The sequence below is a fragment of the Heptranchias perlo genome, chromosome 22 (genome assembly GCF_035084215.1).
Source record: "Heptranchias perlo isolate sHepPer1 chromosome 22, sHepPer1.hap1, whole genome shotgun sequence".
NCBI classification, from domain to species: Eukaryota; Metazoa; Chordata; class Chondrichthyes; order Hexanchiformes; family Hexanchidae; genus Heptranchias; species Heptranchias perlo.
This window is the reverse complement of record NC_090346.1, coordinates 37,574,849-37,590,318: the sequence shown is the minus strand read 5'-3', so window position 1 is coordinate 37,590,318 and position 15,470 is coordinate 37,574,849. Positions and strand designations below refer to the sequence as shown.

The 15,470-nt window shown below is 42.7% G+C and overlaps 1 protein-coding gene across 9 annotated transcripts in view; it reads right to left on the bottom strand.

Moving 5' to 3' along the window:
• Nucleotides 1-15,470, bottom strand: part of mapk8ip3 (mitogen-activated protein kinase 8 interacting protein 3) — a 175,697-nt gene that overhangs the window by 41,282 nt on the left and 118,945 nt on the right. For all 9 annotated transcript variants that reach the window (XM_068003295.1, XM_068003299.1, XM_068003300.1 and 6 more), the window contains exons 14-17: nt 13,585-13,761; nt 6,981-7,031; nt 2,176-2,302; nt 915-1,010 (exon numbers count right to left, since the gene is read on the bottom strand). In XM_068003295.1, the coding sequence (XP_067859396.1) occupies nt 915-1,010; nt 2,176-2,302; nt 6,981-7,031; nt 13,585-13,761 (451 nt within the window). The remainder of the gene's footprint in view (nt 1-914; nt 1,011-2,175; nt 2,303-6,980; nt 7,032-13,584; nt 13,762-15,470) is intronic.

Sequence of the window (15,470 nt, the reverse complement as noted above, 5' to 3'; positions counted from 1 at the left end):
AACATGCAGGAAGAATGAAAGGAATTGTAAGGCAAACTATTTAAAATCTATGACTTTTGATTTGTTAAGAAAACCTCTATTTTGTAAGAGACTGTTTATTCAGTTACTGTCGTGTGGCAAGTAATTACTGGGACTGTATATCCGCAGCCATTCTGCTGGGAGTAGGCCAGAAATTAGGCTGGGACCTGGGTATGCCTGGTCCTTAACTTAAGTCAGGGCTTTGTAATGACTCTGCCCGCCTCTCACAAGGCCAGTGGCGTAAGGGTGAGAACTCTTAATACCAGGATTTCCCATCGGTGGCGGTACGAGGTGAGATGAGGCCAGGCCACCAAACAGAAAACTTGGGTTCCACCTTGGGGTCCAAGCAGGGATCATGACCTGGAACCCTGAAGATTTACGGTTGGCACTATTTTTTTTCATTTTTAAAGCAACCCCTTTACATAGGGGCACCACTTTATACTTTCCAGGGGGTCTTGAAACCTCTCCAGACCCAGCATAGTATCCCACAATTTGCGGTATCTGAGGGCAGATAAGCACCCTAGATATGCCCCTAGTGGACGTCCGTAGTAATTAAGGCTGACCCCACGACCTATGGTGGGATCAGCAGTGGAGGTTTCAGGTAAGTGCATCCCAGCACTTAAGCGAGGACTTCTGTGGACTTTCAACCCATTGATTTTAACTGCACTTATCTGACTCATAGAGCTCATTGAGGTAGAGAGAGAGCGAGAGAGAGAGAGAGAGACCAAAGAGCAAGGAAAGGTCATGAACACAGAAACACACTGAAAAATCGAAGTGCCAAATCTGATTGTATCATAGAATTTCTAAGCACGTCAGGCATTAAGAAGTTAGCACTGAAGTAGTTTCTACTAAATTCTGATCACTGTAACCTCCCTTTGCCCATAGTTCATGGTTACCTTCATGGTTGGATCCTTTGCGACCAACGGACGGCAGTAGACTGGGATAGGGACATTCTTCATACGATTGTCTTCCTGGCTGCCATTAGGACTCAACTAGATTAAGAACAAGAACATCACTCACTTTTCCAGTTAGATTAAACTGTTGCATAATCACATTATAACACATCTAATATTAAATGTGCCCATACAAATGTTATGCCTAGCATTATTCAAACAGAAGATTTTGGCTTGAACCATCTGATGACCAAGATAAATTGGACCACATGGAGGTTATTGGCTTTAGTCTTAGAGAAATCCTTGGCTTGGACCAGCTTGTGACCCATTTTAAATGAACTTGTGTGAAAGTGAGGACTTGGGGGGCCGGAGGGGGTAATAGGGTGGGTGAGAAACTCAGGGGAAAGTTAGAATCTCAAAAAGCATATTCACTACCTCTTCCTGGTTGAATTCATCTTCTTGTTCTACTTGTGGTTGCTTTATTTCTCCTGACTGCTCCATTGTTAGTCCCTTTTGCAGGGCACAGTTATGCAGCACACAGCAAACAGTAGTAACCTTGGAGCCTTTGGGTGGGCTATACTGCATTGCTCCTCTCGATCTGTCCGAGCAATGAAAGCTCGGAACGTGTGTTCCATTATGACACTGGTGGAAGTACGGGCCACGCTGCCTTGTCTGCGAGTAACACAGTGGTATCAAGAACTATGGCTGTAGGTCCCCCAAAAGCCTTTCTTGGCTGATCAAATATTGAGGGCACTGTTGACTGTCACAGGATGAAGGAACCATGGCAGCTTCTAGGGAAACAAGCACGATGCTGTTCCAATGGTCGCAGACCACCTGGACATTCACGGAGTGGTAGCTCTTTCAATTCATGAATGGAGCTGTAAAAGAGACAGAGGCATCTACGGCTACATACATATAAACATATATGGAGCAAAGGCAGGAAAATGGAGTTGCAGTGCAGATCAGCATGATCTAATTGAATATCAGAGCAGGCTCAAGGGGCTGAATGGCCCACTCCTGTTCCTTATGTTCCGATATTATCATACCACATATAACAAGTTCATATGACATTCCTCTGTGCACTATTTTAAGAGGTTTTCATCCTCTTCTATTAAAATACCAGACAGCAGGATGTCATGCGAATGCATTAAATGTTCGTATTCTAGTATCACAAATAATAATTTTCAGACCAGTACGTTCAAGATTCCAAGGCAGAATTTTACCTAAGTGTGTAAGACAGAGATTTGCTGTTTCGGGCTCCTACCTGTTTGTACTTTGCTGGGAGGCTCCAGCCGCACGCCTGCAGTCGGCCGTCGTCATTCCTGACATGGTTCCGCACCTGTCGGTACTGTTCACGTTTCAGCTCCCTTCGAGCAGCTGATGTACAGTCACTAAGAGGAAAAGCGACACAGTCACTGCACTGTTTAAAGACAGCAGAAGGAACTGTTATTTAAAGGTGTGAGAAAGAATGGCAATCCATGTGGCTGCAGGTTTAAACATATCCTGGATTACTTGTGTGTTCTGAAAGCCCCAAATCTTTTCAATAGATGCATCTTCAGCTTCACTACACCCACACAAAAGTTTTCCATAAAGCATTAAGCCCCTGTGACAAAAATGATGTTTTTGATGTTTCTGACAAAGGGTCATCAACCTGAAATGTTAACTGTTTCTTTCTCCACAGATGCTGCCTGACCTGCTGAGTATTTCCAGCATCTTCTGCTTTTATTTCAGATTTCCAGCATCCACAGTATTTTGCTTTTGTTTCAGTCTCTGTGACAGTTCATCTTAAAACATCTGACCATTAAAATTGCACATCCAATATTTCTGAAGTACCCAGCCTGTCAGCTAGACATGTTTTACTTCAGTTGCATTGCTAACGTGTTAGAACAGCATCAACATTTTCCCAATCTACACCAACCTCTTTTCAGGCATGGAAATTAATCAAATAGGAGCTGGACATGTTTAGCATCACTGTAAAACTAAAGGCTCCAATTTAAACCCCAAGGTTTTGGGTGGGTGGGAAATGAGGTAAGTTGGAAAATCACCCGCTGTTCCTGAATTGAGGCCTGAGCTATTTTAACTCCTAGACCTAATTTAAACACCGCTGGCCGATTTACCAGCCAGAACGGGCGGGATGTGGTGGAAAAATCACATGGTCACATCCGCTGACACAACGTAGGTGGCGGGATTGGCTTTGGGGGCCATCTGGCGGAAGTCTCGTGTTCAGGAAGTTGAGGGGGCCTAAGCTCTTGTGGGGCACGGAACAGCACTCTGAACCCCACAAAGGAAAGAAAACTTACTTTTAGCGGCCTTTCCCCAGTAGGTCCTGACAGGTTAAAATCTGGAAAGGTGAGATCCTGGTGACTTTCCAGCAAGCTCGTAACCTGATTGATTTTAACTGCCCACCTGGGGGTGATTTTAACCCTACCTGAGAGTGGGCAGTTAAAATTTCCCCTGGCCCAGAACCCCCCCCCGACTTTCACAAATGCGAGACCCACACGAGATGGCACCGGAAGCTGATCCCGCCACCTACCTTTTGTCGGCGGGCGACTCCCAGACCAATTTTCCGCCACTTCCTACCAACTCAAGTTGGTTGGCAGGAATTAAATAAGGCCTGGGACTTAAAATAGCCCAAGCCTCATTTCTGGAGCAGCGGGTGAGTTTCCAACTCACCTCGCTACCCTCCCGCCAGTAGTTAAATTCGGGCCCCTGCGTTTCAATTTGGTTATTGACCAGCACCTAATACATTCTTTCAAGAAGGCAGAAAGAAGTTGTTTTTAATGCAACATACAGTTGGATTCCATAATGAAAACCTAACTTTTGTTAGCTATTGAATTAAAGTTCCCACTCTATTTTTAAAATTATTTCTTAATCTTTAGGTTTTCCTGTACCATTCATCAACCACTTGCAACCTCCTCATCGATGAATCCTTAAGAAGTTACTGAATGATGTGCAAAAGATTCCCGGGGTAAGTTGCCATTTGAATTCCTGTCTATAGCCTCTATTCGCTACCTGGCTAACATCGGGAACTCACAGTGCTGAGAATCATGGGTCCAAACATGTGTCCTAATACGTAATGGTAAAGGTCATTGGTGTTCAAACCCAGTACAAAATGAAATCTCCCAACTGATCTGCACTGCTGTCGTTTGTAAAATGTTAAGGGGTTAATTTTTACCATGACAGAGTGGATCACCCTCCCATTATGGAACACGTCCAATTTTCATTTCCATTTCCGGGCAGGTTCTAAAACAGGCGGGAAAATGATACTGCCAGTTTACCACCCAAGCGTTGAAGGTGAAAATTACCCCCACTGTTTCTTATAATCAAATATTTTGTGGAATTTCCCTGATATAAAAGATTTGCAGGAGGTTATCAGACACAGTAACAGCGAGTCCTCCGAAGACTCACTAAAAATATATCATCGCAATGCAGTGTGGAATTAATGTATTTCACCATTACTTACTGTAATTCCACATGGCCCTGTACAAGTCCAGCAATATTCCAAGTCTTCAGTAATAATGATGGCAATAACTAAGGACCTCTATCCTAACTCTGGTAAGTTCCCTTCCAGTGAAAGCACAAATTAGCACCATCAGCAAGACCTGGGATGAAGTCTGTACGCCTTCTCACCTGCCCCCTCACCAAAAGATAATACAAGGAGTAAGTCTCTGTGAAAAGGAAAGGACATAAAAAGGGGGAAATGGAAAGTCTATGAAAGGGCCAAACCTAATATAACTACAAAATTCCTCATCAAAGTCTTGGTAGGATCAAGGCCTCCAGCTAATCTGATTCAACCAGACACAGCATATCCTAGCAAAGTCCACCCTGAGTCTTAATTTAACAAAATACCCTAAAAGCCTCAATTGACCCACAATAAAAAGAAACAAGGCAGAAAGGCCATTTCACCCAATGAGAAAAACCTTAAATATATTAACAGCCTTTGAGTATGACTTTTACTGGACAATATTACAGGGTCTCCTTCATCCTAAATCAACCACAGTCCAATGTATTTAAGCCCCAGCACCAGCAAAGTTCAACGGGCTTCTTTCCTAAGACCATTTGATGATGTCCATGTGCTCTCATCTTCACAGTGACAAAGTTCAATTAATATTTCACCTTAAAAAGTCTTGCAGAAAAGTGCGCAGGGACACCTTAAGGGCACATTTTGTAATAATGATTTTGGACATTTTCAAAGATATAACTGTGTTGGAATCTGTGTGGCTGCTACCTAGTTGGCTATTGCTAACTTGCCCCATGAAGTATGAAGATTTTTTATGTTAAATAAAATGTCTCTCAGATTATTGCACCTAAATTCTAACTCAGTGGGCTGACAATGGTTGTTCATAAGCAGCTCTGCAATGTTGTTAGTACTTTTTTTGTTAGTATTGCAGATTTTCACCATCTATAAACACGAATAGAAGACAGCAACCAACCCATTAGAATTTAGAAAACTAGGCTAGTGTTTGATGTGCTTGACAGACTATGATGTTGGTGAAGGTGTGAGGTCCCTGTTGTAAGCACTTCCTATTGTACAAGGAAAGTCTTATTTCAAACATTTGCATAGTTTTTGGCCCCTAAAATCCACAGCTGTTCTATCAGTGAGACCAGGCATACTGGCAGACCACCTGACAGTTGGGGGGTCCACCAGAAGATCCAGGCGGGGATTATGACCTGGGCCCCTGAAGAATGGACCAAGCAATTTTTTTTTTTTTTGAGAACTTTTATGGTGGCACCCTTTGTACAGGCACTGCGGGGGCTGCTTTGGTTTTTTTCCTGGGGACCTTCCCATCCCCAGCCCAAGGAGTCCTCTGCTAGACTTTCCGGCTGCTTTAGCGGAGGCATACCCAGATACGCCACCCCCCCAATTACTAAAGGCATGCAAATCATGGGACCTCCCCCTGACCCTATCAACTTTAGCTGGGTCAGCGGCAGAGGTTAGGGTGGGTGTATCTCATCACTTATGCAAGAACCATCAACCTGCAGATTTTCGGGGCCTTTATCATTTGGTAATGATCTTCATGCAGCTATACGTGAAAAAAAATTAAAAGACACAACGTCCTATACAGGATATTTTTGAACATAGATCTGAACATAACTTTGCAAAGAGAGGGCAGAACCTTCTCAAACCCAGAAGGTCTGCAGTAGTGAAAGTCCAGTCCTCATGAATGCAGAACCAGTACAATGGAAAAGAACGATGGTTGATAAACGCAGCATCATTGCAAGTTTAATCGTCAAAGACCAGTTATGTTGTAGTGGTGAAGATGTAATCTATCTAGTTTTCACATTGTCGATCGAACTCGAATCATAATTTTCTTCACCAACCTAGGATTGTGCAATGTAAATATCAAGTCCTCACAATTACAGCTCAGCTTTAGTGGTGAACACAAATCTCCACAAACTTTGCTGAAAATCATGGCCTTCTAAACCGAAGCAGCTTGAAGTGAAGACCTTACCCTCACAAAACCAAGTCTGTTCCAGTGGTGAAGGCCCAGTCCTCATAAACCCAAGTGAGTACAATGGAATTTCTGGCATAGAATCATAGAAGTTTACAACATGGAAACAGGCCCTTCGGCCCAACATGTCCATGTCACCCAGTTTATACCACTAAGCTAGTCCCAATTGCCTGCACTTGGCCCATATCCCTCTATACCCATCTTACCCATGTAACTGTCCAAATGCTTTTTAAAAGACAAAATTGTACCCGCCTCTACTACTGCCTCTGGCAGCTCGTTCCAGACACTCACCACCCTTTGAGTGAAAAAATTGCCCCTCTGGACCCTTTTGCATCAGTAGCATTTACACAGCTGGGTACAAGGGAAGTGACTATGTCATTATGTAATTTGTAGCCAAACTGTACTTAGAATGAAAGTCACACTATAATGTCCTTTTCATCAGTGACGACATCCTGAACCATACCATCCATAAGGCACCAGTTGTCTCACTTTTAAACACAGACAAACACATCAAAAGCAGCCTGCCTTCTTGGACTCCCAAAACACCCTAAATCATCAAATTCCCCAACTTTGAACCCTAACCCTGGTAAAGCCCCAAGGAGCTGATATGCCGTACACTTGTTCATTATCTGTGTCTGGTTTCTTCTCCTCCTTAGGCACTTTCTGTCTACAAAAAAAAACATAAATTTCAAATTAACAAAAAGTACATAATGGAAAACAAAAATATACACTTCTCCTAAAGAAAGATTGTCTGCAAGAGCGCATGCTGTTAGAGATGGAAATTAGTTATTAAAAAAATGTTATCTGTGCCCCTTATACAGTAGACCTAAAGTTGCTGACCATGTAGCTTACTGGAAGCAGAAATTGCGTACAAGTTGCACTTTTTAATGTAGATTTATATGGTGCCCACAGCCATTGGCAACATTACAAATTGGCCATTTTATCAGGATTCTGATATATACAATGAACAAGGCCAATTAACAACATGTGGTAAATAGCTATCACTCATGTATGTGGAGCATGGAACTTATTCCATGTATGTTGGATATCTAGTTCTCAGCAGGCTACTTGAAAGTTGAAAAAAAACCAGTACACTCAAAGGCAGGGAGTGCCAATTGTGACCATAGCAACTCACACCTAACACCTGTTCCCAAACATCCTGTGACATCAGCACTAAAAACAAAACACAAACATGTTACCCAACTAACACTCTGCTCTGTTCTCATTCCATGGGAATTTTAACCCCGCGTTTTTGGCGGTGGATGAGGCGCCTGCCTAAATCAGGTGGGAACGTCATACAGGTATGCAAATCGAGGCCCTATTTTGTCAATAGGTTCCTTTTAACCGCTGTTTGAGTGGGGTGGCCGCTGCAGTTAAACCCCGTTCAGTGAAAGCTGCTCCGAAAATTGATGAGGCAACAAAAGTTAAGTATTAAACTTTCCTTTGTGGGACCAGGAAGAGCAGAGTACTCCTCCAAAACTTACAAGGGAAGTCTCGACATCAGGGTCCCCCCCCCCACAATCCCACCTGCGAGACCCTGCCAAAACCTCTTCCTCGCCAGTTATCTTCTAGCCAGCGGGCAGCCGCTGGGCCACCCAATTTTAACCAGCCAGCCACTGCCCAGCTGCCTCTCTCCGCACATTTTGGACAGATAGTTGGCCGGTGGGATGTAAATGAGACCTGGGAATTAAAATAGTCCGGGCCTCAAACCGAAGCTGTCGGGGGAGGGAGGGGAGATTTGCCTTCGCCACTCGCCGTGCCCTTGCCTGCCCAAAACCCGCTCCCAGTTAAAATCCGCCCCCCCACCCCGGTTCTTGCGGACCATAGCGAGCTATACCTAAAATGTTAACCTGCCTTTCTTTTTAGGATGCTGCTCGCCCTCTGCTTTGGCAGTATCTTCAGCTTTTTTTCTAATCTGTCTGAATTTGAATCTACCCCTTTGTTGTGTGACATTCTCCCCGTGTTTTCTCGTTTGCTTTGCTGAAGTTCCTACTTCTTCTGCCCCCCCTTTCAGAAATGTTTCAGCCTCTTCTTTGTATCTGCAATTCCAGAATTTCCTCACCACCTGATTTGTCTCATCCACAAAAAATAGTACTACGTAAATAAGTAGCCAATGTTTGTTTTACAAATACATGCATAACGCAGGTTTGTTCCAATGGGTATGGAGTGGGCTTCAGGCTGCTTTGGTCATCTCTTAGCTGATGTGATCACTCTAACTCTGGAATTATGTGGGCTGTACAGGATTCAGAAGGGATTTCCTTACCACTGAATTTCCCCAAATGACTGTAGGTTCCTTCTGCAGGAAGATTAACTTAATCAATTTATATCAGTGGCCACAAATCCACTATCTGCCATCTTTACATATTAACCTAGAGTTTCCTTGAAGTGAGTTATGCCACTGTTGCACCTGTTGTGGGTGCCACCAAGCCATTCAGAAATGTACCTCATGCCACTAGCACTGAGTGCCAACTTCCTCAGCCCCAGGACAGAACACTGCTGCAAAAAGTTCAACCACATCAGCAAGGTTGGCAAGATAACATACTGGGCACTCTTTCCTTTTCCTCCTTGCCCACTCTGGGCACAGCACACTCTTGACTCTCGAGGCAACACTTCCACAATCAACCCTTCACACTGCACTCTGGCTAAGGTCAACTCTAATTCGGCATCTTGCACTATGGCTACACAGCAATTACTTACATCAACAACCCTAAAACCCCTTGCTCCACTTTAACAGGCTCATAACCCCCCACATCTCTTACTTCACCTTTCCCACTGCCACTTGGCACACCCTCCTCAACTGACAGCCCGATCTTCATTCACTCTATTTTCTTGTAGGACAAATTGGCACACAGCATCTGCTAAAGGCAGACCACCATGGGGAGCCTCTCCACCTTTAAACCCCTCGCCCCCTTTAAGGAGAAGGCCATCCAGCTCATGGGTACTCACTCGGCTCATGCCACGGAAGATGGTGAGGACAACGACATCTTGCCAGCGTTATGTTAGTAACTAACCAACACTGTCACCCTGGCGTTGCTCTGGAGCTCCACGCAGACAGAACTCTCCACTCCCTTTCTCCATCTACCCTACTTTCCTGCAGAGCCACCACAGAAAGGGAGGGCAGAGAAGGAAGATGATGATGAGTTGGTGGAGAAGGAAGAAGAGGAAGAGTTGGGGAGCTATTTTTCCTTCGTCACGTACAGCAATGGTGAGAAAGAGGAAGGTGAGGACCAGTCCGCTGACCAACTGCAGCTGCTTCATTCTGCTCCGTTTTCCTCCGCGCAAACCCTCTCTAACTTACCACCTGTGGCACTTACTTCTTTTCTCCTGGGCACCATCTCACAGTTTTAACTTGAGCGGGGGAGGGGGGTGGAGGAGGGGACAATTAGTTAGTGTTAATGAGGATGTGGCTTCAGGTGAGTCACAGAGCAGGAGGGACCCGGAGGAGTGGGGAGTGGGTGAGAAAATACCTTCCTCGTGGAGACTGAGGAGAAGGCTACCTAATGGCTTCGGAGTTATGGGTCCAAGAACTTGTGTACTCGCCTGAAAAGAACAATGTTTGAGAAACATTGTAACTATGACCTTCAATGTCAATCTTCAAGAATGTGCAGCAACTCACAACTGTGGCTCTCGAGTCACGGGCTAGAAACAGACGGCTGACAGTTGAAAATTGTCCCTATTTAATGCACAGACTCAGCGTTAATGGCTTTTGATTTTTCTTCTACAAAATGACAGAGGCTCCACTTCCAAAGTAATTTATTGGATGTGAAGCACTTTGGGACACCCCAAGGACGTGATAAGGTGCTATATAAATACAAGTTATTTCTTTCTTCGTTAAGGGCTTGTTGAGCACCAATTAAAGATAGAAAAAGTATATTTGCTTGTGCTTGCCTTTCAGCTCACACTGCATTGATCACACTGCTATAAATTGGTGCTACGGTAGCAGAAAAAGTCAGTAGCGATATGGGCAGAGCAGGAGATATTATAAACAGCAACTCAATTGTTTCAAACCACAATGGGTGCATCAGCAAGTCTTATTTCAGTGGACATGTTGGAGGGGAAAGAGGAAGATTAGCAGCAGGGGAAGGTCAGGAATTTCTGTGAAGGAGCAAGGCTCACTATTACCCAGGCAGTGTGTGTACCGCTGGTGACAAAGAAACAATATGTGAGGAGGTTATGTCTCATCGAGGAAGACATAGATGAATTGTGCCATCTCTTACAACCAGACCTACAATGAAGAAGCAATAATAGCACTGTGCTGCCAGTAGCAGTATAAGCAGAATGGCTGCATTCACATTTTTTGTCACAGGTTCCTTCCAGGCAACAACAATGGTACTCAGCAAGAATCAGTTTGAAGTTCACCACTGCATTACTAAGGTCACAGCTGCACTGTTTCAGCAGCGAGGCTGACAAGGTTTTTCAAAAGGTAGGGTGCCAGATTTAAAACTTCCGTATGGTCATTCAAGGACCTAGGTAACATGCTGCAGCCTTCATCAACAGAAAAGGATACCATTCCAATAACCTCTAAATGATCTGTGACCACCAAAGAATTACGCATGTAAATGTTTGTTTCCAGGAAGTACCGCCAAAAGCCATATCTTAAGGGAATTAACCGCATTTATTGCAGAGTGAGCACGTTGGACATTTGGCTCCTTGGAGATATAGGTACCCGCTCTGAATTTGGCTCATGACCCCCCTATACAACTCCCTCCCACCCCACAGGAAAGAGAATACCACAATGTACATTTAAGAAGGAGAAACCTAATTGGATATGTGTTGTGCTCAAAAAATAATTCTCATATTTGGATCACACTTTTTCTACCTGTAGATCTTGGTTTACACCTTCTACATTCTCCCTTCATTAATCATAGAAACTGCACACTGCCTGTGTGCTAAGAGTAATTTCACCCCACGAAAGTAACTGTATTGGTTTATTTGGAATGCCCAGTTTGAAAATCTGTTTTTCAACGCAAGAAAGGATGTCCTCTTGGAAGAAAAAATTTAAATGTGGGGGGTGAGGGGAATCCTCATTCAGTGAGCAAAACTAGACGTGTCTCTAAGTACAATCACATCAGTGCCTAAGAGTGTTAATTCCTTGGATTTACAATTCATGGGTCTACTTCTAAGGGTTGATTTTGAGAGTTTGGTTAACAACAGGGAGACTCACCAATGCAAATGAGGAAATCATGGGCATGCTACCCACGCTGTTGTGACCATTAAAATTAACTTTTAATGCACCTTTCAGGAAATCACAGGCAGCTTGTCCTCTCAGCCGGAAGCACAAATTCAGAAAATGACCCCCATCAACTCCTAATGTTGGGCTCGCTTTGCCAATTGTAATAAGAGCAACATTTCAAATTGGTCAACGTGATACAAGACCTTTATCTCACTTTATCCTGCTTAATGCAATTACACTTTGCTATAAAATCAACCGTGGTATTTTTTCCAGGGTTTTTTGGAAGATCAACTTTTTGGGGCGGGTTAAGAAGCAGTAATGACAGCTCCTATGCTTCTATACCATAGTTATAGACAATAATTGGCTCTTCTATACTTCAGTAATGCATCAAAATGCATTACTTCCAAAATTACACATTAATGTGTAATTTATTTGCCCAGTTCCTGAGGAAAAACTTTTTTACACAGCAAGTGGTTAGGATCTGGAATTCACTGCCCGAGGAGGTGGTGAAGGCAGATTCAATAATGGCCTTCAAAAGGGAACTGGATAAGTACGTGAAAGGAAAACATTTGCAGGGCTACGGGGGAAAAGCGGGGGAGTGGGACTAGCTGGATTGCTCTTGCATAGAGCTGGCGTGGACTCAATGGGCCGAATGGCCTCCTTCCATGCTGTAACCTTTCTATGATTCTTTCTATAGGTCTCTTGATTATCCTGATTCAAATGACAATCTTACAATCCCACACAACCTTAAAAATTAAACATTATTACAATACCATCAAGATTATTTGCTGTAAAATACCTATGCAGTATATATATTATATTTACACTATACCACTGTGCACTCTATATACACTGCATACTAACTATACATGCTATGCACCATAATCAGTATATATTCCCCACTATTTTATAACTCACTCTATTAATCCCTGAGTTAAGATTTTTTATTTTGGGGTTAGCATGTACTACATTGGTGAAGTTTGGGTGTCCTACAGAGTTACAGACAGTGATTAATGAATATGGTTTAACATCAATCTATTTGTTTATATCTATCCACAAAAATAAATCCATTAAACAAAAAGATGTGAGTAAAAATAAAAACAGAAATTTCCAAATACCAACTGTTTTACTCATATTATCAATCAGAGGAAAATAAACACAAATAGGAGTCCATTTAACTATCACCATATGTCCCCATGTGCAATACCGAAGGATTCACAAGCATTTTGGAGAATTACATCTTCGAAACAGTTTGTGAAATATTCGTTCCTTCCTGCCCCTTAATCTAAAGCCTGGTTTCTAGTTCTATTTAAAGAAGAAATTTCCCAATCAGAGCTCCTTTTTAGAATTGACTTATACAAACAAATTCAGATTAACTTTTAACATCCTCCCTCTTTTCATGATTTGATTTCTATGTTTCTTTTTTAATATTCCTGTTTAATGAAAGGACTGCTGTTTACATCAGGCAAACTGGTTGGGAGGACTTGCTGAGGCTGACAGTATGAGGAGGGGTTGAATTAACATGCCTAGTTAATGACTGCATCCCAGATGGATATTAATGCAGTTCCTTCACACTGTCTGGCTCAGTATCTGGCTCAGGTTCCCTCATGAATATCAGTACCCAAAAATATATCAAAATCTCAACAAAAAATACATTTCATGACTTTTTTTTTTAAAAGCACTAATTCTCGAAAGGTATTCTGTTACTAAGACCCCTCTTTAGAGAAAAAAAAGTCCTGAGAGTGAGATTCCTTCTTCAACCCAAGTCCTGATGCTAAGACTCCCCTCTTTAAGAAAAGAAAGATAAATGGCAGCATGACTTTTGCAAACAACCTTTCTTTGACAGTAACCAATTATTACAAACGAAAGAGGACCAAAATAAATAACTAGCAAAGCAAATGAATAATGGAAATAAAACAGCAAAGATAATGAAATTAAGCCTAAACATATGAAAATCACAAACTGTGTTAACCCTGTGCCATGGGAGCAGGCTGCATGTGGGTGCTGTGCATGTGGGGCAGGCTATACCTCTTAGGCTGTTACTTACTCCTCAGGCTGGAAGTCAATGGCACGTGATCTGTCTGCAGTAGATAACTGGGACATGGTGCGGCTTCGGCACTTGGTGAAGCCAGATGAGCCATAGGTGTTGGGGGCAGCATAATGAAGGACAGGGGGCCTCTTAGTTGGCTGGGGAGCAGGAGAAGAGCTGAAGAGACGGCTGAAACTGGAGGAAAAGAAAAAAAAAGTGACAGTAAGGAAGAGAATTAAGTACTACAGTGAAACCCGTAAATTAGGGATGCCTAAGGGACTTGCATCAGGTGTCCTTTATTTGCAGGTGTTCCTATTTTCAAAGTGGTCATTGTATGTATAGCAAATTATTTGGGAATGTCAATGACTGTCCCTTTTTTGGAGGTGTCTCCTTGTACAGGTTTCACTGTAGTTTCCTATTGCAATTAGATCATGGCTGATCTATACCTCAGTAGTTATTTAAGAGTTTATTATTTTCATATATGCATATATAAGACATAACCATATTAAAACCCAGCAAAACAAGAGTATTTCTGGATAATAATTTAACGGCATACTATTCACCTGTAACATGCTATGAAATAAAACCCTGAAGCACTGCAATTTAAATCATGCAACAAAATACCATGTTAGTTCAAGTCACAGAAATCAATAAAGAAGTATGCCGCTTGTCACTGTCTACCATGACACTTGCCACAGACAGAAAGGACAATAAACTTTCAAAAATGAAAAAAAAACTCCTCTCTCCCCTTCCCCACAAACTCCAGTTGCCTCTCTTATATAAAAACAGCTGGAGTGTGTTAACACGTTTCAGTACTGAGATTGAACTAATAAACATAGGCCATGCAGCCCTTTGAGTCTGTTTCGCCATTCAATTAGATCATGGCTGATCTATACCTCAACTCCATTTACCCGTCTTTGCTCCATGTCCCTTAATACACCTACCTAACAAAAATCTATCAATCTGTGTCTTGAAAGTTTCAATTGACCCAGCAACCACAGCTTTTTGGGGGAGAGTTCCAGATTTCCAGATTTCCACTACCCTTTGTGTGAAAAAGTGCTTCTTGATTTCACTCCTAAATAACCTAAGCTCTAATGTTAAGATGATGCTTCCTTGTTCTGGGTTCCTCCACCAGAGGAAGTAGTTTCTCTATATCTACCCTATCGAATCCCTTTATCATTTTAAACACCTCGATTAGATCATCCCTCAACTTTTTGGATTCAAGGGAATACAAACCAAGTTTATGCAACCAGTCCTCATAATTTAACCCCCTTCAGCCCTGGTGTCATTGATAGGAATATAGGAACAGGAGTAGGCCATTCAGCCCCTCGAGCCTGTTCTGCCATTCAATTAGATCACGGTTGATCTGCATCTTAACTCCATCTACCCACCTTAGTTCCATGACCCTTAATACCCTTGCCTAACAAAAATCTTATCAATCTCAGTTTTGAAATTTTCAATTGACCTAGCCGCAACAGCTTTTTTTTTGGTGAGAAGAGAATTCCAGATTTCCACTACCCTTTGCATGAAGAAGTGTTTTCTGGCATCATCCCTGAACGGCCTAGCTCTAATTTTTTAGATTGTTCTGGACTCTCCCACCAGAGGAAATAGTTTCTCTCTATCTACCCTATCAAATGCTTTAATCATCTTAAACACTTCAATTAGATCACCTCTTAAGCTTCCATATTCAAGGGAATACAAGCCTAGTTTATGCAACTTGTCCTCATAAACTTAACCCTTTTAGCCCCGGTATCATTCTGGTGAATCTGCATTGCACCCCCTCCAAGGCCAATATATCCTTCCTGAGGTTCAGTGCCAAAACTGAACGCTGTACTTCAGATGGGGTCTGACCAACCACTCTGTACAACTGAAGCATCACTTCCTCACTTTTGAATTCCAAACCC